The 25,777-nt window shown below is 37.4% G+C and overlaps 1 protein-coding gene across 1 annotated transcript in view; it reads right to left on the bottom strand.

The window, feature by feature from the left end:
* Window positions 1-497: 497 nt before the first annotated feature.
* AGPAT5 (1-acylglycerol-3-phosphate O-acyltransferase 5) overlaps window positions 498-25,777 on the bottom strand; it is a 55,868-nt gene continuing 30,588 nt past the window's right edge. Inside the window, exons 6-8 of the mRNA XM_086876035.1 lie at window positions 19,188-19,349; window positions 4,919-5,042; window positions 498-3,042 (exon numbers count right to left, since the gene is read on the bottom strand). Of these exons, the coding sequence (XP_086732161.1) occupies window positions 2,817-3,042; window positions 4,919-5,042; window positions 19,188-19,349 (512 nt within the window). The 3' untranslated portion in view covers window positions 498-2,816. The remainder of the gene's footprint in view (window positions 3,043-4,918; window positions 5,043-19,187; window positions 19,350-25,777) is intronic.

Raw genomic sequence — 25,777 nt, 5'->3', positions numbered from 1 at the left:
AGCTGGCAAAGGCAGGTTTTGAAAATAAAGGTCCTTCTGAGATTTAACACATCACTACAACTTTGGTGGCATTGCTACCAAGATATGCTTCAGGTGCTTGTTTGCAGTACCACTTTCCTGACCCTGGGTCTATCCATACTCTGCCAGTGCTGTCAGAACAAGGCCTATTTGCCACAAATTCCTGGACAGAAGTGTGGTCCTATACACTAATGAACATCATTAACAAGCAGCAAAGGGTGCAGGTGCTCAGGGGTGAAAAGCTATTGCAATTCAACTGACCTGGTGATGTGTTGCATTGGAACAAGGACAGATCAATTCCAACACATTTCTGGCTGCATGGGAAAAAAAGACAAAGTTGTTTCCTTTCAGCTGACTGCTTCTCACACAAGTCCTTCCATTGGGGACTTAAAACCACACTTGTAGCCTTTGTTTAAACAGTTCCAAATTACAAACATCAAAGTTCAGAAAAAATCGAACAAGCAGACAGGACAAAAAAGTTGAATGAGCATTGGCTCTTCTTATTTTAATGAAGAAATATTTCAAGTTAATATCAGTGCATATTTAGAAATAGCATGTGATACTCCCAATGCCAAATACATCAGCAAATTACAGTTTCAAAACTTCATAAATTAATGGCAAGGAAAAAAAAATAAAAGATTAACATAGAGAATAAAGTTCAAAATAAACATCCTGTTTGTTTGCTGCACTGTGTCAATTATATTCCTGGTACTTAAACAGCAAGAGAGATCCAATATTTCATGTAATTAGGCTCTCCAAAATAGCAGTTACTTTCCTACAAATGAATTAAGCAGTTTGCATTTATTTTTGATGTATAATTAAATGTTATTCTTAGCTGTTACAAAGAAATTTAGTCATGTCAGAGTAAAATCTTTTTCCATGACTGAAAAACCTCACGCTAACATAGGAACGTTGCCTTCTGGTTATACCCACTGGTAACAGTCAGCTGAGAATAGGAAGAACTACATGTAAGCACATTTGGCTGTTACATAAAATGGCTCGCTTTTTTTTTTTTTTTTTTTACAGCCTAATAACAATACTGTTTTTCAACATTGTTCCCAGTCATTGTTTTTAAAATGGTTCATCAACATATCCTGAATCAATCACCGATATAAATAACTCTAGTGACAAAATCCATTATGGAAGGACACAGAACTGCAAACTGAAAATTGTACTGAATGATTTTAAGGTGGAACTGTAATTCCTCTGTAACATTCTGCTAAAAAAAAAAAACAACAAACCAAAACCACCCTCACACGGTAAAACCTTTACTTAACTGGCAATGGTGGAATCTGAAAAACAGATATAATTTTAAGAGATGTTTAACTGACAATGGACTCTAAAGCAAGACAAATCATACTGAAGCTAGAAAGAGATGCACATTTAAAGCTTGCAAGTGTGATATAAAAATATTCTCTAGGTTTTTAATTTTGATACAAGGAGTCCAATTCCCTAATGGAAGAAGATAAAATACATCTTCTTTCCTACCCCATTGCTGTACATACAGATTGTTCCCTTGAATCAGGAAATGGCTTTCCCCAACAAATATACCAGCCTTGAGAATCACAGACTTTCATAGGGTTTGTTGATTTTGCTTTTTAAAGTATATTTTCAAGCAGGTGAAATACTAATAGGATATGCATTCTGTTGACTATTATCTACTGTGCAAATCACATACATCAACCCTATAACTTCAACCTAAGTGCAGTCTGCATGGCCTAGAATGACTCAGAATCTAGTGTGACACTACAACACAGAGATGACTGCCAGCCTATGAAACACCAGACTAAATCAAGTTAGTGGGAAAGGCACACACTCCAGATTTAGCAGGAACACCTGAAGGTTCCTCATTGCCACTCCTGAAGTTACAGTGATTCTGTGCACTTCCCAAACAACAAGGTTTGCTTCCAGAAAATCGTGAGGTAACAGGAAATTTCTGCTTATGGCACGTACATATGGAAGAGTGTGAGTTCAGCTGAACACTCATGGTGCGAGGGGTAATGCAGACACAAGGGAGGCTACAAGGATTCTGGCCAGAAACAAAAACTTCACATTTCCTTACACTGCACACATTCCTTTTATGCACAAATACGAGATGAGCAAAATAAGCTGTTTGCTTGGTACAATTTAATGTTTTGCATATGAAAAATAATCACCTAATACTGCAGTATAATCAAAAATCATGCACTAGATAAACAGAGCTTCTTCCCCATGAACAATTGTTCTCAGGAACATTGTATTCTGCTTCTGGTACCATCTCATGATTTGCCAGCTTACACAGTCCCTTTTAAAGAACACAGTATTTAGTGAAAACCGAAGAGCAAAATTAAAATTAAAAAAAAGTTCTTGACTATAGTTGCAATACAGCTGGGATAGATGCAACTGAGCTGCTGTAATGCACCACAGAGTAACAAAAATTCAACATGAATATCAGAAGAATAAATATATACCCTAAATTAATCTCTGTAAATACATTCACAGGTCCACATAAGACACCCTTATGCATAACTCATACTTCTTCAAATTTGCAGAGATAGATGTTAGTTCATGGGGAAAGCAATTTATCATATGACTCGGTTTATCTGTCATTATTCCAGCAAAAATCAGTAGCAAATTTGAAAATCTACATTTATTTTCCCCAGACCAACCACACAGAGGCTTAAGTCACAAAATCTATTATTTCCAATATTCGATCAATAAGGCTTTATTTACACTTTTTTTCTATAAAGTCAGGAAAAAAATTGGTGCAATGTGCAAGAAAAGACTGCACATTTCACTGATTGGAGACTAACATCTGCTTATGGTTTAATGCTAACCCAGAGGCAGCCAATTAAAGTTCCATATATCCATGTTTTTACATAGAGTTTCCTTCCAGATTCTGTCAGAAGCATACTAGCAGTCAGGCCACCTAAAAACAGCAAAGATGGCAAAGTTTTCTTGAGGCTTAGTTTGGAATGAACACTTTTCCCAGGGAACTTATTTCTTCTTTTAGAATCCTTTGCATCATAAAATTCTATTAGTAACCTACAAGCAGAGAAAAAGGAGATAGTGAAAATCAGACAGTAGCTTAAAACATTTTAAGTAGCCTTACTTTTATCTTATTTTTAACAAAAGACCTCATAATATGTTCCTCTGTAACAAGTTCAAATAATGACTATGCCTTACAAATATGGTGCATGTCAAAATGCTCAACCTGAACCCTTGTAAGCATTAAGGCCATGTTTTCCTTGTGGACCAACTGCAACAGTGAATATAAAAGTTGACAAGAATCACTTTCATTCAGCATTTAGCAGAAAAGCCCAGAGCACTGGACAATACTGTAGGACAAAACAATACACTGAACACCAAAGGAGGAGGAAGAAGTATCTTCATAAAATAAACTAATAAATAACAAGGGCTCACAAGACACTGAATATATTGGAAGCTGAACATGCAAGAGTAAGATGCTACATCACCAGCTTAGTAGTAACATTTTTTCTCCTAGTTTTAAAAAACAGTAATAAATGGGTCTGGAAATCCTGAGATTTTGTTTTAACTATCTCTAAAATTGCCTTACAGACTGTTTTGTTCCCAGGAAAGATGTTCCAGTGAACAGGAGCTTACAATGACACATGGATGATCCAGTTTTGTTCATCTTCACTAGATAACTAAAGGGACAGACACTGGACAGCCTTTTATTTTATGTATCAGCTTACCTTATCTATTTAAATTAAATTCAGACTTTTTATCTTTCAAAAGTAAAGAAAACTTTTTAGTGATCCTAACTGTCTAAGACACTTTAGTAACAGTGCCATGTTTTCAGATAGTCATGTTAACTTCTATATGAATTCAAAGTTCTCAGGAGAAATGAATACATTTTTTACTTCCATAGAGTGTGAGACTGGTGGAACAATATTAAAGCAGAACAGAACTGAAGAACCAGGGAAATTTCTGTCTCACTCAAAGTGTTCAATGATTTAGAAAGTAAACAGATTCAGCTCCCTTAAGCAGGACTTCAGACCTGGCAAATTAAAACCTCATCTCCCAAACAATACTTAAATCCTATATTTAGGCACAAAGTCCTTCTGGAGAACAAGGTCCCCCAGGATCTGCTGTGTATACTCACTAGTGACCTTATCTGGCAATGCTGGAGGAAGCCAGGCACTTTACTTCTGCCACAATTCAAAAATGGACAAATGAAGCTTCTACTTCACCTATTTCCCCAGTGAAGGTAGGAATTTTGGGGTTAACTGTGTTTTTATCCAGTCGCTATCTGGATGAAAGATTCATAAACAATTTTGGCAGAAGAGATTAGATGAAGACCTGCCTCTCTATCACTCCAACTTAACACTGATTACAAGGCCAGAATCACACTGCTTTTTCTTGCTTGCCTAACACAGGCATCTTACATTCCTTCACAGGAATTAACTGAGAAGATGAATGGAGAGTATTCAGATGAATATGAGACTTGCCTGGAACTCATACTTCTTCAGTCTAAAGAAGGTCAAAACCTGAGGAATCCCAGCCTCATGAGCAACAGGTTTAACCACAAGGTTATGTTATTCTATTCTATTCTATTCTATTCTATTCTATTCTATTCTATTCTATTCTATTCTATTCTATTCTATTCTATTCTATTCTATTCTATTCTATTCTATTCTATTCTATTCTATTCTATTCTATTCTATTCTATTCTATTCTATTCTATTCTATTCTATTCTATTCTATTCCATTCTATTCCATTCCATTCCATTCCATTCCATTCCATTCCATTCCATTCCACTCTATTCATAGAGGTACCCCTCTTCAGAGAGCCCTACAGCTGGCACAGCTGGTAACACAGAAATCATGGGTATATTTGTTAATATAAAAGAAATAAGGCAGACTCTTAAAACAGAAAGTTCTACATATTTCTACTCACTTATCCTTTATTTCAAAACGTTCATGAAGCCATCTTCTCATATACATCTGCTCTTCTGGAATGTCCTTCAGCTCAATTCGGTCAATGAAAATATGAACTCTTGGGCATTCCTTACAAAGAAATTCTAAGAAGAGAGCAAAACAACATGACTTAAGTTAAAAAAAAACTGAGTTATGAATACACACAAAAAATCTGACTCTAAGTGCCTTGGAAGCCTAACTTCAGTGCTCAAAAACCTTCCCTCCTTATGTTTGGATCCTGAGCACTTCACTGAATTTAGAAACCATCTGGCCTACACACCTGAAATGGTGGATCACTATCATGTACAACATGGAAAAACTGTCCTAAAACACACCTTGCTAACTGCAAAAGGCTGTGCTTGAAAACATTACCCTCTAACTCAGCAGCAGTCTACTCATTCAATAGCGTCAGATGCAGTAATTTTGATGTCATAAAGTTATCAATTCTGCAATTTTGTTTAAAGTTAGTAATCCTCTTTGCTTGTCCTTTTTAAAATCTAAATTTTGTTGGCTGCTAGATGACAAAATTGGAATTACAGTGATTTTCCAAAGCATCTCCAGGAGAGAAAGTATGCTTCAGTTTAAGTAATAAGCTATAATTAAAAAGTATAATAGGGCAGAAGACTCGGAACAAAATGCTGCTTTCCAATTTGTATCCCTTCATTTTTCTTCTGTCTCACAGAGCTCAAGACAGCCCTACTGCAGACTGCCTCCCCCCTGCCCTCCACCCCTCCCCCATTTCCTCAATTTCTCCCTAGACAAACTTACCAAGCAAGCATTAAGGACAAACTAAACTCCATTACTCAAAAGGCCTTGTGGGATTTCTTACAACTAACAAGTGGTAAAAATGATTACTGTAATATACTGCATGTAGTAAATGTGAAATCCTGCGCAGTGTGTATTGGTAACCATTTACATTTATCAGTAGCAAGGGGTACTGCAGTAACCACAGTACCCCTGGACTGAGATTTGCATGATGTGAGGATGGAAGTCCTCAGAAATTTAGATAGTCACCCCATTTTGAAAAGTACCACAAGTGCCTTCCTACAATACATACAGGGAACACATGTAACACAGGCTGGGTGGTCCCTTTAGGTTGTTGACATTTTTCAGAGAGCAGTGCAGACGCACATAAGACTTTGACCTGTAACTGTAAGGGGTATCTGGAGGAATGAATGTGCAAATAAATTTTTACAGCATGTACATCTTTATTGCTGTCTGCCAAAGCAGATATCCCCCTATTGGTTTTTCATCTTTACAGGATTATTGATTTGTAAGGACTCTGCTGTAAAAACAGCCCTTATCACATACTAGAAATTGCCTTAAGGAATTTTAAAAGCCTTTTGATGCAAATGTGTGTGTATGCTTGCAGAGGGGGAGGTAAGGAGAAAAGATAAAGAGAACCCTAAGGCCTTGAGGCACTTGGATGCAGAAATCTGTAAGGTACTTTGTGTTTCTTCTGCCTGGATATCATGCTCAGAGCCCTTCACCAAACCACAGCATAAAGGGAGCAACATGGCCCCACACCATCAGCTGGAGAGCTAGATATGTGCTCCATCCAGGCACAAGTCCATCTCTTGGCTATGGAGCAGCAAACACAGCTGTTGCCAAGAGGTTTCTGGTAGAACCTTCTCCTAGCTACAGCTATTAGATGGAAGTTAAGCATGTAAGATGGTAAGTTAAGGACTCTGAGTATGGAATGATGGTAAATGTAGACATTTTCTTCAGATTTATGTTCAATGCTTTTACTAACCACATTTTTTTTTTTTTTTTTTTACTCTTGCTTTAATGTGAAGAAAGGGTTTTGCAGGGCTGTTTCTCTAAGGATACTATCCAGGCCACTACATGAAGGTCACTGACTATATGAGCACCTAAAAGTGTACTATTAATATCTTAAAATGACAGATGTATTATCCGTGTCTTAAATGCTTATAATGTTCATGATGTACAAATCCTCTTTTGAGTGGCATTACCTATTAAGTGGAACATTCTAACAATATGCAAAACTGTATCTAGAAAACAAATGCCTGGAAGCCAGATGATCTGGTCTTTTTCTGTACTGGACTTCTATAAAAAGCATCTATGGTATGCATATTCAGTTAAAGCTGAAGATCCAGCTTTAGGAGGTATTTAAAACGTTCTGTGAATTGTATAGTGTATGTTTCTTTTGCTTCATAGCACATGGGCTATTCTGCATAGGAACAAACAAGTCTTTACTGATAACTCAGTTATAAATTATTAAGGAAAACCATAAACAAATCAAAGCTCATGACATGAGTATTTCAAAAGAAACACCTTTCCCCACTGAAGCTGAAGTGTAGCAATTCTACAATTCTATTTAGAATTGTACAAAATGATTATAGAACAATGTAACAAAATCCCCTCTTCAAATATCTGAGTGTTGCTGCTGGCTTTCCACCTTAGGCCCAAGTTCCAATGCAAGCTGATTCTTACCACTTCCCACTATGATCTTCAACCACTCTAAATCGAATCCCCATATGTCAAGATCCTTAACTTTGTCATTATTTCTCACCTTTGTGAATCCCAGTGCCTTCCCCAACAACCTCACCCTCCCTTTTGAGTTTGACTTAGTTCAGCCTCAGGGCTGTGTGATCTGCTACTTCAGGCGCTACCCCTGGGGAAGGTCATGATTCCCACACATTGATTTGAAGTCTGTATCCAAAGCCTGGGTATTCAGGACATCTGCAGATGACACTGTAATGCATGCAGTCAACTAAGTCAGGTAATGACTAGTGTTTAATTATCCAATTCATGTCAATGTTTAATGCAACTAACCCAACATTTTTTCCCCCAATCTAGAGTGTCACAGCAATCACATAAGAACACCATTGGATAAGGATGACAATTAGATATTGGAGATTGATTGTGAGAAGAAACAGCTGGATTTTATCACCATGACCTCCATCGGTTTGTGGTGGTCCCATGACCCTTAATTTCACATTAGCTTAACTCCCAAAAGACTTATGTAATTAAGCTAAGAAACAAAATCTTATTGAAGCAATTTATTATGCGCAAATTACATCCACTAGCCCTTAAGGCCAACATCTGACAGGCTTTTCAGATTCCTAAGCTTGCCAGAATTTGTTATAATTAACAGCAGGAACAAGCAAGCCTGAACTTTCCTTCAAGAGACAAAACAGAGATGCAAATCATACATTGCAAGCAAACATTATGTTGGGGACAGCATTAGTCAAGAACCCTGTACAATTTGGGTTAAATGAACACTAACAACTTGTGTGGGAGCCAAATGGACTGACTTTCCTGAGGGAGATAATTTCCTAATAAACGTTCTATCTGGCTAAATAACAGATATAAGCACAAAATGTTTATAATGCTTCTAGTGACCAAGCACAGCAGAAGGAAGGAATTGAAAATAATAAAGTGGATTGAGCATTTTTTGTTCTTGAGCTGTGACACTGTACCCCTCCTTCAGTGGAACAGGATTCACACTAACACAGGGCTTCAGAGGGGGAATAATTGCAGCACTGGGATTAACAAATGAGGTGCAACAGCCCCAGGAAAGGAACTGAATCCACAGAATTTTTAACTGCAAACCAATATTTGGGGCTTCTGCAAAATTCTACCAGTTCTCAACTCCTCACCTTCAAAAGCCAATTAATTCTCTTTGGAATTACCAGCATTACCAGGGAAACTGAGGGAGGAGAGAAGCTCTGAAACACTGACCTATCTGTAACTGAGAAAGGACAAACAACAATGGTTGTGGCCTCAGACTAGTTTCCCCTTCTGAACCACATAAATTTATTCTACCACTCCAAATTATTTGCCTTGTCCCTTAAGAAAGTTGTGACAGCAGCGTTACACTTAAACAGATATTCCAGTTTTCAATTACTAATGAAGTCTATTTTTATATGCACTTTAAATATGGCATCAATAAAGTAGCTCAGATTTCAACCTCCTACACTGGCTCTTCTACTGCAATGTAGTTGTTGCTGAAGTCCTTCAAAATTAAGAATGGACAAACTGAGGCCTGACTTAGTTATGTCCACTTAAAGAGCCCCAAAACCTCTCCTGTTTTAACAGATTTCAGTAACATTTGTGATAAATTGATAGGGATATCACAGGAAAATGAAATCTGAATAATGTGTATTTATTCTAAGTAGCTAGCATTTCAAATGTGTAAAAACATGTCTCTTCAGTAAGAGAACATTATTGTGAGGTGTTGTTTGTATAGTTTTACAGGCAAAACCATGACAGCAGAGACATTCCTCTGGACTGCAGATACTTTCTCCATTAATTTCTTTCTTAATTTCTCAATTAATTTCTCTTGCATTAGTCTAGACTTCAGCATTCAGCTACCAAAGCAGTTTGTAAACTATCTCCTCTTCAAAGAAATCCCGTCTCTCCACTTCCATTTACTTTGTACACCAAATTAACAATCAAACAGCAAAACAAACATAAATTTAAGTGCTGTGTTGTTTCTCAGCTTCATGCTTTCCATCATCCCAAGCTGAGCTGACAGGAAACTATTTCACGACCTGCTCTAACAAAGTAAAGCAGCATTAGAGCAAAGCAGCACTAGACAGGAAAGCAAACATCCCAGGCCAGAGGTTGATCACAGGAGTTGCCCCAGGCAGCAGTGGAGGAGCAGCACCAGTACCTGTGAGTACTGTGGATGTAGGGAAATGTGGAAGGGATGCTGTGCAGCCCAGACTGAGGCTTGCAGCCAGGAAAGTAGCCTGCACTTGTGGAATAGAGCTCTCAGGAATACTGCCAATGCTTTGTGGATGGACTTACATGCACACAGAGATCAGTCCCCCCATGCACGCACAAGGGGTACAGTGTGAGGAGGACATGGCTCAGGAGATGTGGGATGTTTTGAAGTGAAAAATGGGATGCACCTAGATCATTATTAGGCCAGGGTGCTAGCCACAAAAACTGAAAATTAGAGACTGTTTCAACTGGCAGCTGGGCGAGAATGAAAGTCAGAAAAAACATCTTGTTCAGATGGGTGTAACATGATGTAGATGTAGCTAAAATTCATTGTGAGGGAAAGATTCAGAAGTGCCTCTGTACCAACATGAGGAGCCTAAATATGAAGACATTACAAGAATTACTGTCACGAAGAGATCACTCCTTCCTGTAAAGCAGGCATCCAGGTGGGCTTGCAGGAGTGAGCAATGTTACCAGACTACCAGGAATGACAGAAGAGAATGTACAAGTGAGAGCAGGGAACTGTGTATGAAAAATTACAAAGGTATAATAGCTTTATATAATAAAGAGACAAAAGCACAATAAAATCCTTGTGGATGGAGAATCCAGACTCTAGTAGAATATATATAAGATAAATAATTAAATTATTTCCAAGTAAGTAATAATAGTGAGCAGAAACTGTGAAGACAGATTGAGACCTGCAAGTTCAGGACTGACAGCTAGAGTGTGAGATTCCAGCTACCTTTATCGAACTGCATTGATACTTCAGCAGGATGAGCAGAGGAAAAAAATCCCAAATAAATCCAAACTAAGATGACCCAACCAATCAGACAAAAACACCAGGGGGAAAAAAAAAAAAAAATTCCTGGAAGAACTAGTAAGAAAACTCACAAGAAAAGATGCTGTTCCTGGTATGGTCTTGCTCTGCAACCACAATACAATTAATTTCAGTGTTGTAGAGAAAGAATCCAGTACATAAATGCAGAATTCTTTGGGGTTGGCCTCTTCTCCCAGGTAGCTAATGACAGGACAAGGGAAATGGCCTCAAGTTGCACCACAGAAGTTCAGGCTGGATAGATATTAGGAAAACTTTCTTCACTGAAAGAGTGGTCATGCATTAGAACTGGCTTGCCCAGGGAAGTGGTGAAGTTGTAATCCCTGGAAGTGTTAAAAAAATAAGCAGATGTGGCATTTTGTGATAAGGTTTAGTGGGTGTGGATGGTGTTTGGTTGAAGGCTGGACTTCATGATCCTGGAAGTCTTTTCCAACTTTAATGATTCTATGAATTAAAGGAAGTACACAATAGGAGGGAAGACAAAGTGTCAAAACACCCTAAAGTATACAGTCCAAAGGAAAGCAACCTAGAGGTTATTAAAAAACTCACCAAATACCAAACCCCAGAAAAACTTGTAATAGAAGCATGCATAAAACATTAACACTGTAAAAGGAAAGTCTGTGTGGGTCTGAAAATCATATGTATGACTTTAATGAAAAAATCAAGGTTTTTACCCCTACCTTCTTCTCCTCTTTGCAGAATGGAAAGTTCATCCAGGTAAGGAAAAGCCACAAAACTGCTCATGCCAAATATGAGCATAAACTTAAGAGGACTAAAAATGAAGTTGAAAAAACATAAAGGGTGATCTATTTTAACTTTTTTCAGTATATTAAAAGCAGTAAACTTGATAAGCCACTGGTAGGATTGCTGGATGACAAAAGTGTGAAGACCAGCGCTCATGGTCAAGTATAAGCCCATGCAAGAGAAGAGAATGTATCTGCTTGCATCATTCTTTCTTGTTGAAAATGTTTGATTGCTACACCCACTGCATTCTTTGTACCAGATCATTCAAAGGAACTAGATCAATAAGTAAACAGACAGAAAATATTAGACTAAATATAAACAAACAAGTCAGATATCAGGAAGTCACCAAGACCAGACAGCATTCATCCAGAAGCTCTCAAATGTGGAATTTAAAAACAAAGAGATCTGTAACCTATCATCACAAACAGCCATTGTACCAGAAAAATGGGGACTTTCCCTTCTACAAACAAGGACTTTAAGAGATGATGCTGGGAAATACAGAAATACAGACCAGAGTCTTACATCACTGGGTAAGATAACAGGTCTGTAATAAAATCACTGAGCACACAGATAATCATAGCCTGTTGAAAAAGGTTTGGTGTGGATTCTGTGAAGGGAAATCCTGTCCCCACCAGCTTGCTGGATTTCTACAAGTGTCAAGGACCAGGCAGATAAAGGGGATTCACTGGACATGATATTTTTGAATTTTCATAAAGCCTATGATAAGATTCCACACTGAAGGCTATTAAAGAAATTAAGCTACCACAGGATTAGAGGAAATCATGTTTTATAGACCAAAAGCTGCTTAAAGAAGAGGAAGCAAATGGAAGGACTTAGGGAGGGAAAAGACTTGGTGACTGGGGTCCTCTGAGGATTGGTGCCAGGACTGGTTTTACTCTGTCTCATGACTGATGAGTTGAAGAAGGGAGCAAACTGTGAATGCTCCAGTTTCTCACATCTCTTTCAGAAGACCCTGAGCTCTTTTGGGTAGTCAAACGTTGGCTGAACTTCAAAAAGCCCTCGAAGCTGAACAAACAGGGTGAAAATGTGGCAGCCAAGCTTCTGTGTAAACAAACATGGGGAAAAAAAATAACCGAATCCCTGATTACATGACGCTTAACTTGGAATTGGTGATTACAATCTGGGAGTTGCTGACCCTTCCCTAAAACCATCCTCTCAGCAGCAGCCCCAAATCCCCCAAATACTAGGCAGCTTGAGGAAGGACATCAAGAACAAGGCAAAGAGAGTCACTCTACAGATAAAAATTATGAATTCACATTTTAAATTGTATGTGCACTTCTGGTCTCTGCATCTGAAGGAGGATGTAGTGGACTCAGAGAAGGCCACAGAAAAGACCAACTATAACATTTAAGGAGGAAAAGTACCTCCATTACAAACAAGGAGACATTAAAAAGGCTGAATTTTCAGTTTGGAGATGGGAAGCAGAGGGAAGCATACAACAATTTAAAAAAAAAATCCTGAAGATGGCAGATAAGGACTACAGCTCCACAAATCCTGCAAATTCAAGGGTAAACAATCACTTGCCTGTATCTTCCTGAAGATGCTGATCTAAAGAATCTCTTAGAATTCCTATTATTAGAAGATGGTATCTATAGTTCAGTATACTGATATTAGCAATGGAGAGCAGCATATTGTCATGTAAGTTGTCTTGCTGTTCCAAGATGGTCTCTGATGATGACCCACAGTACTTGCACATTATAGCTCACTGAAATCATCTTTGAGTGGCTTTAATCTGTTACACTAACAGAAGCACTCTGGCCTTTGTACTACTCTGTAACAATATGTGAATACTTTATGTTGGCTGAGTGAGCAGGAGGTTTCCTACAAAAGCATAGCAGCTTTGATCAATATGCTGCCAGGAACAGAACGTGGACAGAACATGAATCAGGTCAGGTCTGTGGATTACATCTAGAGGGTATCCCACCACTGGTGACTGAAAATGAGCAAATTCAGGAGATACCTGTGTTTTCCCTGGAACATTTTTAAAGTTTTAGAAGTAAAAAAAAAAGCAAAAAAAAAAGCAGTTAAGAAAAAAAGGCAACAAAAGATACAAGGAGTGGACCAGTTCAAAACTACGTGCTCTATAGCAAAAAACCAGGATCTGTTAGGAACTGTGCCAGTACTGCTAGTATTGATGTTTTTGCCTTTCTTTCAGACAGTCTGTTTTTATAAACAGAGAACAGCACCACAGAGTAGAAGAAAAGGACTGTGATGTATAAAAACCCCAAAAATAAACACAGACTCTCAAAACAGCAACATATTTTGGCCAAAGCTGACAGTGTGAAGAAGTTCAAGTTGTTTTTGTTATCCTCAGGGTTTAGATACACTTTTGCATAAAGATCAGGAGTTCCTTGAGCCTTTGTAAATAAATGGCTGCTTGAGGAGTGGAATGCTTCCTCTCACATGTGCAGGAGGTCCAGGGTACAGGGTAATTTTATGAATCTCCAGTGTAAATACTTTCAAGAGCCTCTTGTGTAACAGAGGTTTCCTGATGACCATGTGTTTTCAGAGCACAATTTCCCTAAGGGAAGCTACAGATGCACTACAGATGCTTACCTTCAGCAAGAGCTGCTTGGGAATAACTGAGATGCACAATAATCTGGTTTACAATCAGAGGAAAACATGCCTTGTGCTTGGAGGGAGCTGCGGAGCATCATTACGCCCACCAAGGGGGTGTGAGCACACAGACACAGTGCCCACAGGTGTCTGTGATTTGGGAAAAGTTAGACAAATTTAGGGTTGCCTGAATCTTGCATTCTTCCTTAGGCATCCAAGACTGGCTGATGGTGGAGACAAGAAACTGAGCTACAAGAATTCCAAACACAGTTGACATCTTTATTCCTTGTTTTCAGATGGATAAAGAAGCAGAGGTGCTACTCATGTGCAGACTGACCTTCATTTTCTCTGCTGAACTACATCAAGGCTTTCATACACTCCCATAAACTGATGCTGCTCTTTGGTGACGTGGTTTTTGACCAGAGGTACAATGTTTAATGCTTTCAGTATGAAAATACTTTGCATTTACCCAGACTGTTCTTATCTGCAGAATATTGATACATAGGCTCACATCTGTGTTGAAAGTGCCACTACACGTAAGTCATCCCTAAATTAACAGACAGGTTTTCATGGTACTCAAACTACTTCTAGTAAGGAATTACAAGTGGTCTAAAATGACAGCTCTAGTCCTACAAAGGACAAGTGAAAATGTATTCAGCTAAAACAGAATGATAGTTTTCCTTGTGGTACCTGGTGAAATCATGTTATTAAAAAAGTTTTAATATTTTGCACAAAATAAAACTAGGGTTTTCCTTGAAAAGAAAAGTGTTTTACAGTATATCACAGAATTGAAGAATTCTTAGGGTTTGAAGGGACCTCTGGAGATCATCTAGTCCAAACCCCACAGAACTATGCTGCCAGCTAGTGTCGTTATCAAAATTCCTCCAAACATCTCAATGTAAATTTTACATATGGAAATATGAAAGGTAATTATTACTTAGACTCTGCTTGAACAGATGCAGAATGACAAGTTTTTGATATGAGGCTTACTGTACATGCTAAAAAGCCATCCTACACATGATACAAATTTCACCAGTGCTAAAGTCCAGCCTGAGGTCTAATCTATATATTTTCTTTGGTTACTCAAAAACAAGTGACATTTACTCTCCAATATTCTTTCATGAAATAGAAAATGACAGCTAGCATAACTATAAAACTTACTCTGGATTGTTTCATAGTTCTGTTAATGTTTATCAGCTTAATAATTTAGCTTTTTAATTCTTTCAACACATCTGTAACCATGTGCTTGTTACCATTCTTTGGACCTTGAGACACAACGGATGTGAACACATCTGGGTCACAGTCCAGACTAAGACTATTTTCTATTGCTCCAGTTTCTTTTCTATAGTCTTGTACTTCCCTGTCTAACTGGGTCCTAGAAAAAGTGCAAGCTTTTGCAAAAGTGTATTTTCCCTGAGGGAAGTTAGGCCAGTCTGACCTCCTCAAATTATACTGATCAAAGTGATGTACAGATTTTCAGAAATGCACAGATACACAGGCGTTTTAAAAAGTGTTTGTTCTGGAACTGATATACAGCAGAGTCAATAACTCTCAAGAATTCCTCTGACTTCTTTAAGACAGATTCTATATGTACTTGCTATTTTTATTCAGTGTTTATCATTGTCACATGCTGCTATTTCACACACTCTTTCATCTACCGTGGCCAGATAAATACCATCTGGATACACTAATGCCTTCAGGCAGAATAATAAAGATGTAGATGTGTACATAATGCTCTTTCAGGTGCAAGAATGATAACAGTTCCCATGTCCCATGAGACCTGCCCCTTAACACCAGACAAAGCTGGATGTGAATGCTTAGCACATTTATTCAGAAGGGGGAAAACTACGTTCTCATCCTTTCTTCCCAAACTTATTTCTGCTTTTCACTTGATGACAGTGTAGTAAAACAGTATCAACAAATTCAGCATAAGTTTCTCCTCCTCCTTTTCCCTTCTAAATAGCTCTTCCAGACTTCAGTACCTGAGATATCCTTCAGCTGTGCTGCAGTGCCCATATGATTATTTGCATCTTATTCTAATGACCACAAATAAATACACCTAGCAGCGTGGTCCTTCCCAAGCAAGACCACAATGTTCTTCATTAATGATCTGGACAAGCCATCTTCAGGAGTAGAGCGAGGGGAGAAACCTGTGGAAAATTGCTATTCTTTAGAAAGGCTGCCATGTACCAGATAAACTTCCACTGCAAACATACCAAGATCCAAATTTGTAATAAAGGGAATGAATAAATGGTAGGAAAAATATTCCATCCATTGGTTACAACCGGATGTGAAGAAACAGCAGAAAGCAACATCCCTGTGTAAAGCGAATCTAATCTAGTTCACTGTTGAAGACTAATCAAATCTGGTATCTTCTAAAGCAAACCTACACTGGAAAGTGCTGAAAAAATATGAACATGCATAAGTAGTGACAAAAAGCTCAACACATTCAAGTATATCCTTGAAAGGCTATACTACAATAATTTGTCTGCTCTAAAATGGCACCATGTTATATCAGGTATGTCTGACATTCGCTGTTCTTATGGTGAAATGTTTATTTTCCAGCTGCTAGTATACTATGCTGTGTTTTAATCCTATTGAGAAAGTCAATGGAACATTTAAGATTGCTGAACTTAAAAAAAAAATTTAAAAATGAATTTTGCTAAGAAATACTATTTAGACTAAAAGTTGCACACTACAAAATTTAAAAAGCAATTCACTTTTTTTTCAGAATTTTTTTCACATTCACATTTTGCTAACACAATTTTTCAGATGAAGTGTGCTAGTACTCTTCATAGTCACTAAAATGTTCTTTTTAACTCACTTTGTTTACTACTCACTTTGTTTACTACTGAAGACAACAGCCGAGAGCTGAAAATATCCTAGGTAAGTATGGGGTTTTTCCTGAAATGGCACTGTCTCTTCTGAGGAACTGAGATTTATAGAACTGAAAGCAAAATGCATTTCAAGAAACACTGTATCTGTGTGGAATTCAGATTTCATTCACATGGGAAATATCATAGTATGGGAAATAAAATCCTCAAGTAAAGTTGTGTTTATCAGAAGTTTGTTTTCCATGCAATAAATTTCAATCAGTGTTGCTAGATTGAAAAAGACATGTCAACCTTATCTTTTAAAAATTACCAGGATTGCACTGCCATTTTATTCCGATGAGAATGAAAAACAAAATTCTCAACCAGTACTGACACAAATATGAAACATTCATATGAAATAAGACGTCCTTTTCATGTGTGCATAACTCATTTTAGCACTGTGAAAGAGAAATAATGCTAAAAAATGTCAAATGCAGAAGTATGCCTAATTCATTTCTTGTTATATGCCTGACAGACCAGTTGCTGGACTTCTGCGTAACGGTGAAATGATCTTCATCTCTTAGAACAGAAATTGTTTGTCTGTCATTTTGTGTCTGAAGAGCCTAAAAGAATGACAACTACGTTCCACACTGTAATTCATAAAGTGCTCTTAATCTACATAATTTATGTTGTATGGAATACATGTGACTGACACAATAGCATGGAAGGTGATGTTGATCTATCATGGATATATCATTTATCTGCTCTGTAAGGAGTAACAGCTGGTTGGTTGCACTTCGTTCTGTATTACTGCCTTATTTTTACCCCAAGGCTGAGCCAGCAATTACCCCATCCCTAATAGTAAGCCTGACTGAAAGATACGCCTGGACTGCTGCCATGGAGGCTTCAAAAGGCTGGATGTGGAGTGGCCACCCCAAAGCATCTGATTCCTGCTTGACACCAACACAAAACAAATTCAGCTTGTTGGTTCCCCTTCCATATTAATATCATGCTTCATGTAAACTATAAGGTTCAATAGGTGAAGAGGTCTTGTAAGGAATTTGAACATTTGCCATCTTATCATTAGGTAATGACATTTTAATAGTTTAATTAACCATTAGGCAGTGAGAAGTTCAGCATGAGAATGGCTGAAACTGCCTAGCAATTAAGTCATGAAACAAGATATGCTGCAGGGAAGGAGAAACAATCCTATTTGTTTTGAAGGGGGTCTTAGAAAGGGTTGGGTGATGGGACAAGAAGGAGGCTGCTCAGTCTCCAAAGGTACTGTAAAAAGGTCAGAAGGCATTTAGAAAAAATAATAACTTTAAATCACAAAAAGAACTTTTGACATATAAAGTGCCCATTACGAACAAAATGTACATAAAATAGAACCATCCTAAGACATTACAGTACAATACAAGTATTGAGTTATTATATAGCGTTGACAGTTTTGTTTCTCACCTATCCAAAAGAATTTCAAACAGGGTGAAAATGTAAAAATAGACAATTCCAGAACCTCTAATCAACTAGCACCTGGGAAGTAGTGCATGTGACTCAAGGAGTTACACCTGCTAATGAAGTGACATGGAAACAGCTGCACTACAAACTATTTTTAGCAGGAGAAGGAACAAGTCCCAGTGACACTGGGTGAGCTGAGGAGCAGAGAGTTAGAGCAGCTCCCTGCAGGTCCGTCAGTCGACACTGATCCCCTGCCCAAAACTCTGGAGAGCTCTGTGGAACTACTGTAGCTGCTTTTTCCCCGCTTGGTATCAGTAGTGAAAAGGACTCAAAAGTGCTACTTTGAGCCAGCCAGCAACAGACAGGCACAGATACAGCTGAGTAACACAGCAACTACAAATGGAAAGAAAGATGATCTCTGGCACTCCAGTAACAGTCCAGGCAAATTATTTACTTAAGAATAAATTATCTGTCCACCACCAAGCATAATAAGCAGCAAACCCTGAAGCTCTTTGTCCCTGAGTTTTCCCCAACAGAAACTCCAGAACATGTTTTCCAGTTAGATTACTCAGGGAACGTAAAACCAATTTATCTGATTTTCTTAAGGTCCTGTAGGTGGTTTAAAATACTAAAACAAGTGAAGCCCACTTGCATAAAATGCTGTTGAGTGTTTGTAAGATTACTGGCTGTGTGCAGCAATTTGAAAAATTGTCAGTAAAATACTACTGCTATGCATTTTCCCTTTAAAATATATGCACTTCAGCAATTAGATGTACATATTTACAGCTACACATATGTAGCACAGCAGAGGAAGAGAGAGAATTTAAGATGCCAAATCCCAGTGCTAAAATAAACATGAAGGTAAATGGAATCTGCTGCCTATGGCTCCAAGTTCCCTTTGACTGCAAAGGGCACTTGTATTTAGAATTAATTGGCGTAGGGAAGCAGAGGGCAGGAGTGTCACAGGTAACTCCTGTAAAGCCCAGTGGCTAGAACAATGCCCTACCAGGGGGCTGTAGGATGGCTGAAGTGCTGCGGAGATTATCTTCAGAGCATTTCAAAGCACCTGAAGTTGGTTCTGTATATGAACAAACATATGGCTACAGCATGCCACATAGGCCTCAACTCACCTGTCATAGATGGTGCCAGTTTTCTTTGCCCTTTGTGGTCCACAGTGCCTTCATAAGCCACAGTCACATCGTACACTGCATCCAGATAGTCTTTCATTGTGTCAATGGCTACATGAGTTGCCTTCACCCGTGGAGTCAGCACATGCTTTAATATAGCAAGTCCTACAGGGAAAACAAAAAAATTATTACAGTGTTTGAAAGTAAACTTGGACTACATTCACAAAAGGAACACCATGCCAAAGAATGTCAGCATCTCCATTCAAAATCACAAGAGGTTTATTTTCAATCTCAATTCTCAGTTGAGAGAGTGTAAGCATAAGCATGTGTACTCACTGCTTATGCTCTACTGAACATATGTAGAAATAGAAATCCTAAAGGACATTAACAATAGGAAGGCTGCTCAGTAAGAGGGCCCTTTTTACAACTTCTCACTAGAAGCAGTGATAGTTTTAATGTGGCTCATGAGTGATGGAACTGCTTGTGTGTGTCTTCACTGCTTGTGTGTGTCCAACTGAGGCTAAAAAAAGAGAAAATTATATGAGAAATACTAAACACACATAGCATCACCTCTTGAAATTCTGTATCAGAAACATTTGACAGATAATCACAGAGAATTCTAAGCACACCTAATGCACATCCAACATTTTACTTCCCAAGAACAAACCAATTTAGTGAACATACTGCATCTTAACCTATTTACTATCTCAGCAGAAAACTTAGCAGCAATGGCAGAAAATACAGCACCAAGAACCAAAACCAAGGGGGAAATCTGTGCTTCCCTGCAAACAACCTGTTACAATTGCCTTGGCTACTGACAAACTCATAGTGACAGGAATCAACTTTTGTCTTTAACTTTTCCAGGGCAAGCTACAGAGATTGGTATGTCAAGGACACAAGAACATCAGATTTCACATCACTCCACATGTCTTAACAACAGTACTTCAAATCCATGTTTACTTCAGTTGACCACTTCCACTTAAAGCATACTTAAAACACTGGGCTCTAAAGTATAAATCTGGTTCTCTTTCCAGAATTTTAATACACAATGACTTTCAAAATTAAAACAAGCAAACAAATAAGCCCAAACCCAAAACCTTTTCTTGACCTGAACACAGCTCTTTCATATTTACCTGAAAGGGCTTCTAGAAAAAAAAACAACATGCTATGCAAAATTTTTTACTATTTTTCTATGCATATCTTTCTCACAGAGAAGTATCATAATAAAATTGTGGTTTTTAATTTCTAGCCTATTTTTCATTGTCTCACTCTTCATTCAATATAAAAGAACCATCCATTGGTGAATCCACTGGTTCCTGGTGGGTGAACAGGAAAATTTTCTAAACCAAAGTATTGTAGTAGTGCTTTTGATACCCTTCTGCTTGAAAAATCAATTCAAAAGATTATATATTATGTCCTGATTTTGCACTGAACTCCCTTGCTGTGTAAAACATACTTTGATCTAAAATGATGAAAATATCTAGTGAACACTGTAAGATAATGCTAGTTTCTACACCACTCCAACATTCTAATGAGTTGAAAATTTCAATATAAATCACTGTCTTGATTTCTTAATATTTGTTAAGAATCTCCTTGTCTGAATGTAAAGATAAAAGGCTATTTATCAGCACTCCTTCTGAAGCCATTGTTCTATGCCTTACCGGCAACAGTGATAACTGTCTATGCAAAATGTTATATGGATGTAAATATTTTGAAGCATAACATACTGGTAGTGTTTTCTTAGCTTGTGAACTGTTACATCAAACAGCTAATTATGTTATGTTTCAAAATGTTTACTCTGTAAATGAAGCACTGAATATTCTTGTGCTGTGTCAGCAATGATATTAATGTGGACATGACATTCAACACAACTCTTGCTGAGCCGAATTACCAAACATATTCTAAAAACAGGCATTCCTTTCCTGCCCAGCTCATCCTCCCCTTCACCAAACTATTACTGTGAGGAATTAAAAAAGGAAAATTCAGTGAGAATTGAATCATCTAGACAAATTATCAAGGTAGGTATCTATGACTATTAACTGCTGATGTTTTTAATCCATGGCCAGTTCTGGTGATGAAGATGGTCAATCTCTGAAGTGCAAATATAGAATAAGCCACTCTCATTTCACATGCTGTCAGTGAACTCTTGAGAGTTTAAGTACAATATGAGTATGTATCTAAATCAATAGTCCATAATCCATTATTCAGAAACTCTACAGGGCATGATAAACATGCAGCTACACCAGTTCAGCACATCCTTTTAAAGAATCTGTTTTATAAAAACAATACCACATATTCTTGCAATTATTTATGATCTTTGCTAAAATCAACATAACAGAATTTAAATCCAAGCAGTTACAGTATAGTTACCTTGGCAAGCTGCCTGCATCCAATTCACAAAACACACTGTGCTTAAACTGTTTTTAATATTGTGCAATGCAGTTAGGACCCTCTGTCAAAGTATTTGAGGTCATGAGATTTTATATTAAATGCCAAAGAAAATGAACTAGATACTACTAATATTGTAATGTTCTACCTTAAAAAGCCAAAGCTTTGCTCTCCTAACTTTTGAATGGTAGACATAAAATAAAAAAAAAAGAAAATCTGAAGAAATATGAGCAATCATACTTCAATTATCATCCATTTAATGCATTATTGTAAGATGCAGAATTACTTCAGAGTCTGCAAGAAAACCGAATGAAATAAAATAATTACTTTGGCAACTACAAAGGCCCAAATCAGTAACATCCATAGAACTGAATTTTTCATCTCATCACAAAATAACAAAAAGACACTAAACAAAACATCATTTATCTAACTTCATCAGGGTGAAGTAACATATAGTAGTAGCTAAGTACGACTCCGTGTAGAAGACTGCCATCCTTTTCCCTTCATCCAGGCCAAAAACTCCAAGAGTTGTTCAGCCCAGGCAGGCCATCCACATTTTCAGAGTTGGTCTTTGTTATTTGTATTTCTACCCCTGATGTGTACACACTACATTTTAAAAAGAAAACAGTAAAAATTCTCAGCTCTAATTTAAGAACACTCTATGTGTATTACATTAGCATTACCACATTTCATCAGCAAAAGTTAATTGCTCACTGAAAGTGGATGTCAGAATTAGTCTGAGGTTTCCACACCTCTCTCCCCTCCCCATGAAACCATGTACTTGAAACTCAACTTTCAAGTACACAAAAACTGAAACCAGGGCGAAAAGCAACGAATTAATTTCAAGACAAATTAGATCTTTCCTTTTTCATGTGAAAGTATGTGCAGTGAAGATATCAGACAGAAAGCTCTGCAGTTATGTGCAGTGTCCCAAGTACTCACCCAACTCAAGCTCCTACCAGCTTTCTGGAATGCCTCCAGTGACTCAAAGCTTTACATATTGAAACCAGAGTGCATATTTAGACTTACAAAATAATAAATGGTGGGAGAGCTCATCAATTTGTATGCTAGTCAGTCAGTCCACTGACTTACAGAAACAGGACTCAGCTGACAGCAGTATTAAAAAACTATATGCACTAGTAAAGTGTTTTTCTGTTATCATAAACTAAAGTATACAAGAAATGCAGCTGATCTCCTCAGGAAGAGTATGACCAGCCCACAGCAAGACATGGGAGACACCACACATTGGCACACTTCCTTCCATCTACAGAAATACAATGTAGCTTCTTGTTTCACAACCTTAATTTTCTACGGATAACTTTTAATTACACAGACTGTTACTTCATTCTAATAATTGGTCTCAAATGCTACTCAAGGTCCAAACTCAGCCTTTCTAACTGTATTCTTTGTCCACATTTCACTGAGCGCTTTTATTCCAAGCCTGCTTTCATGAAAGTGTAAAATACCACCAAAAGCTATTTTCTCTAGAGACAATTCCAAATAACTTTCATGGATATTGAATACTTTGAATTGCTCTAGAATACAATTGAAAACTAATGCCAAGATCTAGAAGGGAAACATTTTCAATCAGCTCCATTGAAACACCTCTTTTTTACATGACCTGTAAAACAATTTTGAGATAAGCATATCCTGCATACACAAACATCTTAGCAGAAAGCATTTGTCAAGATAAACTTAGCATCAAAAATATTTACATTAGCGACTTTTCTGCATAAAACCAAAGATGATAATAAATACATACTTTAAATGTTTGCTTGATGAAATGACCTTTCTTAGAAATCAAACATTAATACAAAATTCCACAAACGCCTTTCACCAGGGAAGATTGTTTTGTCTTCATTCAGCAAACACAAGGCAAGTTAAATTTAAGAAGTTTCTCATCCCTTTGGCTTTGATTTTTCAAAGTCAGTAATGTTAGGAGTAGGAAGGCTTTGGACTATTTCTATTTATTTTCAAATTTTTAAAATGCCATTTGTTAACATTTTGATAAAATTCATATTCTACTAAACCAAAGAAACTTGTGATGTTTGGGGTATTCTGTGCAGGGCCACGATTCAGACCCAATGATCCTGATGGGTCCCTTCCAACAAGGCATATTCTGTGATTCTGTGACTGACTGCTACAAAATGATAAGAAATCTACACATAGATATTTTGGCTACATACAAATGAAATAAATTTTTTACCAGAAACTGGCACAAAAAATAACAATCATGTATTCTGCGGGGTTAATAGACAATTTTTCTCTGAAGCCCAATATCATTCAAAAGATCCAGGCTTATAAGATTTACAGTTTGAATTAAATAGATCAAATAAAAATTCCCACTTCTATTATTAGGACAAGCTTAGTTAAATCCCTACGAAAATATGAGTGCCACCTACATATTAAGACTGGACTCAGCAACTGAAGCTCACTGACTAGTGGGGAAGAAGTCCTACACTTTGTAAGATGCCTAAACTCATGGAACAGAGCCTGAAAAGTATCACCAATATGAAACCTGACTGAATGACTGCATCAGACTTTGAAGACAGGAACCATGTTGGCTGACTACTCCCACACAATGGAATACAAAAGTAAACTTGACTACTGATTATATACTTAAATACTGGAAACTGGAATGCAAAAGCTCAGAAGACAAGGGGAAAACCCAATGCCATCATACTCCCTAGTTCTTTGAGAGAGCAGAGGAAGAAATATTCGATTATGGAAACATTGCAAGATGTACCATTAGAAACATGGGACACACCAACCATACTGAAACATGGGGAGAGAGCCCATCCTGGTAGCAAGTGCTGGAGTCATCTCACCCAGGCACCTACTTTGTGCCAAGAGAGGAAAACGAGGTATATCAGGCTCAAATCCAGCTACATGGTACACAAGCCCCTTAGCTTGGAAGCCTCCACCAGAAATGAGAAAACCTAACACACATCTAACATCTGATATTCTGGTTACACATGACTCATGTGACTTGTTGTAGCTGTAAAATCCCAGCAAATACTGTTATTTTAGCCAAAAAACATAAATACTAGATTAATTTTCTTAACTTCACAAAATTTAACTTATTTATGACAAACTCTTGCATTAATCCTACTACAAATAACCAAAGAGCTTAGTTTTAGAGATAGCATTTTTGCTTTCATTTTTAAACGTCAACAAGTTTCTTTCCCAATAGAATCAAACAAACATTTTGAATTTACCTTCTATCCCAGGCAAGAAGCTGATCTGAGGAGAATCTCCTATCACTTGTAAAAGGTGTGAGTAATCCTTCAGTTTTCAGAGGTACTAACATTGCCCTTAGAGATGATAACATTCTCAGTTCATCACCACAAAATCAGTATTCCTGGAAGTAACCAACTTTCTATTGCTAATTCTCACTGAATACAATTCAGTGGACAGAACTGACGGTGGACCCACCCTGTGTGTTTGATTTGCTTGTTTCATAAAGAAGAAAACCAGCTGTGCTTGCCAGAAGTCAAGATTTTGTGTAGAACCCAAGCCCTATGGCAAAACAAACTATTATGTGAATTATTATTGGTATTTTAAAATGTTGCCTCTTTTTCAAGGGCTACCTCAAGCTTAAATTTTTTTGCTTCTTGATATTCTTCCATTCTATTCATAGACAGTTAAGATTTATTTAAATATTCATATCAATGAGTGGAGACATAAGAGTTGAAATCAGTAGTGTACAGTACACTACTGTAAATCAGTACAGTACTTCATTGTATATCGATATTAGCTTTTTAAAAATTTATTTTAAATTTATTTTTGTTGAACTGGTCCTGGGACCAACTGTAAAAAGCTGTATGCAAAATTTGAAAAGAACATCAAGATATGAGGTATAGCTCATCAACTGGTCCCTTGAAGAGCAGGTAGTTAAGTTCAGTCCAAGAATTCTGCCTAAACCAATGAATCTTCTCTAGAAGAGGATGCAGCTCATGGAAAGTAAAAGTAAAATCCCACAAAAACGTTTTTATACTTCCTATCTTCAAAACTACTAAAACATATACACACACTAATGTCAAAACCAGTATTTCAGACATCATAGACATTGAGTTATGCTTGTGCTCTAGAAATAGCTTTGTTAACTTTGGGGGTAATGGATCTGGTTCTAACATGGGTTTCTAGTTTAATTCTTCTTAATTAAACCACTTTTCCCAATATTACACTTACAGTATATTCTTAAT

This window comes from Cyanistes caeruleus, chromosome 2 (genome assembly GCF_971803275.1).
Source record: "Cyanistes caeruleus chromosome 2, bCyaCae1.hap1.1, whole genome shotgun sequence".
In the NCBI taxonomy this organism is placed as follows: domain Eukaryota; kingdom Metazoa; phylum Chordata; class Aves; order Passeriformes; family Paridae; genus Cyanistes; species Cyanistes caeruleus.
The sequence above is the reverse complement of the archived record's forward strand: the minus strand, read 5'-3'. Positions and strand labels throughout refer to the sequence as shown.